The sequence below is a fragment of the Acanthisitta chloris genome, unplaced genomic scaffold, assembly GCF_000695815.1.
Source record: "Acanthisitta chloris isolate BGI_N310 unplaced genomic scaffold, ASM69581v1 scaffold45585, whole genome shotgun sequence".
Lineage (NCBI taxonomy): Eukaryota > Metazoa > Chordata > Aves > Passeriformes > Acanthisittidae > Acanthisitta > Acanthisitta chloris.
Genome location: NW_008672903.1, coordinates 1 through 3,059, shown reverse-complemented (window position 1 = coordinate 3,059; position 3,059 = coordinate 1). Strand labels below are relative to the sequence as shown.

At 44.9% G+C, this 3,059-nt stretch overlaps 1 protein-coding gene across 1 annotated transcript in view; it reads right to left on the bottom strand.

The window, feature by feature from the left end:
- PSMB1 (proteasome (prosome, macropain) subunit, beta type, 1) overlaps positions 1–1,498 on the bottom strand; it is a gene marked incomplete at its 5' end in the record, with an annotated part of 4,233 nt that extends 2,735 nt beyond the window's left edge. The window contains 3 exon segments of the mRNA XM_009074676.1: positions 2–90; positions 533–614; positions 1,391–1,498. Of these exon segments, the coding sequence (XP_009072924.1) occupies positions 2–90; positions 533–614; positions 1,391–1,498 (279 nt within the window).
- Between the last annotated feature and the right edge of the window lie 1,561 nt (positions 1,499–3,059).

Here is a 3,059-nt window from a genome sequence, read left to right as displayed (position 1 = left end):
GGGAAAGAAACGTCGAGAATAGAGGATTGTAGACAGCATTGCTGCGATAGCCCCAGTAGTCATGGTCTTGTTATTGGAATGCTTGTACATCTGCCGGGGGTAGAGCACACCCAAGAAGAAAGTCAAACACTAAATCTGACATTCAATCAGAATTATATTTTCTGAAACCTCACTACAGAAGATTCTGATGCTAAGAAAGATTATGACCAGCATCATTACTGAAAACGTGCTGGTTTAAAAGTGAATTTTTGGCTTGTAAGAAGGCTTAAAAATCTCTCCAATCTTTTGCAATTAACAGATGTTGCCTCATTAACACTGTCCTCTCCAGCTCTTCCGCTCCACAAATTTGAGATTTCACACTTAGCAAAAACACAGCATCAATCTTCCCTGCCTGATCTTTCAGTATAAATACAGTTATGATACAAACACTTGAAGAAAACCAGCAAGCATTTTATTTAAAACATATCATGTTATGCTCTTAAGTGTAATACTAAGGATGTAAGGTTCCAAATACAATAAGACAGTTAGCTACCTTTAATCTTGCTTCAATAATTTTAGTAAGGGTAAGGCAGTCACCATGGAAACCAGTGCATCCAATGACCGTTTGTTCTGTTCTGAAAAACGTTAACATTTTGTTGTGATTTTAGATTCAGCATGAACTATAGTAATATCTTACACAGTAGACTATTACGAAAACACCAAATGTTATTCAGTGCCTCTAATGCTATCAAATGCAGTTGTCTGAAATGTAGTAACAGATCTGTATGAAAGGTACCTGCATCTTGGGAGAGGACTCATTAAGCACAGGGGCTTGCTGCAGTCAAAACAAGGTAAACAATATGTAGTTTTAGACCAAGGAGATGATACCTCCTTGGTCAGTCAAGACACGCATAAAAAGCTCAATCATGGAACCACTGACAGGTTTTCCTCTCCTACAACTGGCACCTCTCCAAAGTCCCAGGTGGCTGACTACAGAGACACAGTACAACTGGCAGCAGTGGGCACACTTGCCCACAAACACCCAGTGTGCTCTGAGGAGGTAGAACCAGTTACCATGGGACTAAGTTTTGCTACAGTTAAGACAAAAGTGCGTCTGATTATCCAGCCAAAAGAACACCCAGCTTACATTAAGCCTTGCATCATGCTAAAAAGATTCTCTGATCTGCTAACTTCAAGAGCAGGCAACAAGAAATCTGGCTGTAGTTACATCATCACATCACATCTTGCATTACAGCAAGGGCCACCATGACTCCAAAATCTATTTGGTTACTGTGCCTTCATCCTAAGATTTCTGCTTAAAGAAAATGATAGAACATTCCAGACAGGTGACATGCTCAGCAGTTACAAAAGATCGTTCATCAGTTTCAACTGTTTCAAGATATGGACTTACAGCTTGTAGCATTTTGGACTGTCCCGGCAGTGAATGGCATAACCCTCGCTCAGCCTTGTGTCCGAGGCCACGATGCAAAAGTCTTCTCCAGCAATTGCCAGCACAGTACTGAAAGGAGAGTGTTGATATGACCAGGACTATCAGTACAAATATTTTCTTAGGCAACACAGAAACAGACCAGATAGTTATTCTGTATCACAGAATTTTAGGGGTTGGAATGGACTTTACAGATCACCTAGTCCCAACACGACCTGCCATGGGCAGGGACACCTCCCCACCAGACCAGGTTGCTCAAGGCCTCATCCAGCCTGGCCTTGAACACTGCCAGGGTTGGGGCAGCCACTGCCTCCCTGGGCAACCTGTGCCAGTGTCTCACCACCCTCACAGTAAAAAGCTTTTTCCTAGTATCTAACCTGAACTTCTACTCTTTCAATTTGTACCCATTTCCCCTTGTCCTGTCACCGTGGCTCCTAACAAAGCATCCCTGTCCAGCTTCCCTGTAGCCCCTTCAGATACTGAAAAGTTGCTATGAGATCTCAATGCAACCTTCTCTTCTCCAGGCTGAACAGCCCCAACTTCCTCAGTCTGCCTTCACAGGGGAGATGCTCCAATCCTCTTATCAACTTCGTGGCCTCCTCTGGACTTGCTCCAACAGCTCCATGTCCTTCTTTACGCTGAGGACACAAGAACTGCACACAGTATTCCATGTGGAGTGTCATGAGAGCAGAGCAGAGGGGCAGAATCACATCCTTTGACCTGCTGGCCACACTGTTTTGATGCAGCCCAGGATTCGGCTGGCCTTCTGGGCTGTGAGTGCACACTGTATGCCCACGGGGAGTTTTTCATCGATATTCATGTGTTGCCAAGTGTCCTATATTCCTTGCTATGGTTCCCACTATGCATATCCCTACATGTGGTTCAAGACCCAAGGAGAAGATACTAAACACAGTGAAGAAAACATACGTACATGAATCCTCTACTCTGACTAAAAACTGTACGGGAACTTGGTAAAACAGTTTCTACACCAGGCAAGACCCAGACTCAATGGACCAGGTATTTCAGGTGCCTGATAATAATTCATCTTTCTAAAATAAGCAAAGTACAGAACAACAGTATCATTACACTGAAATTATCATCACTTTTTTAATCTGGTATTTACTTTCAAATGACTAGTTTTGTGATTGTCACGTGTAAGTGCCATTAAGTAACAACACAGATGTCCTTTAAAAAGCAGATACTGTAAGAAAAATAACTTAAATAACACTATCCTGCCATATTCTGCCACCAACCCAGATGTGTAAAGCATCACCTGCTTTTAACAGGTATGGCAAGGTAGCATTCAGCGCAGTTACTGGTGCACTAACTGGTGATGTGACCATCGCCTGGGCTTCCTGAACCTCTATACATAAACAACCCCACGAGGCACAAAAGCTGCTTACTTTGAGCCGCAAAAGCTTAGGGAGCCTGAGTGTGCCAAAAGCCACACGGACACGAGGAACACCCCAAGGGGCTGCAAGGACCCCGGACAAGGCCAAGCCCTGCTCCTACTTGTGCTGCCCCTCCGTCCCTACAAAGAGGCGCTCGCGCGGAGAGCCAAACCCGCACGGAGTACCGGAGGAGGGGGAGGCAGGAGCAAGGCGAGGCAGCCCCAGCCCCGTCGCTCCCCCCG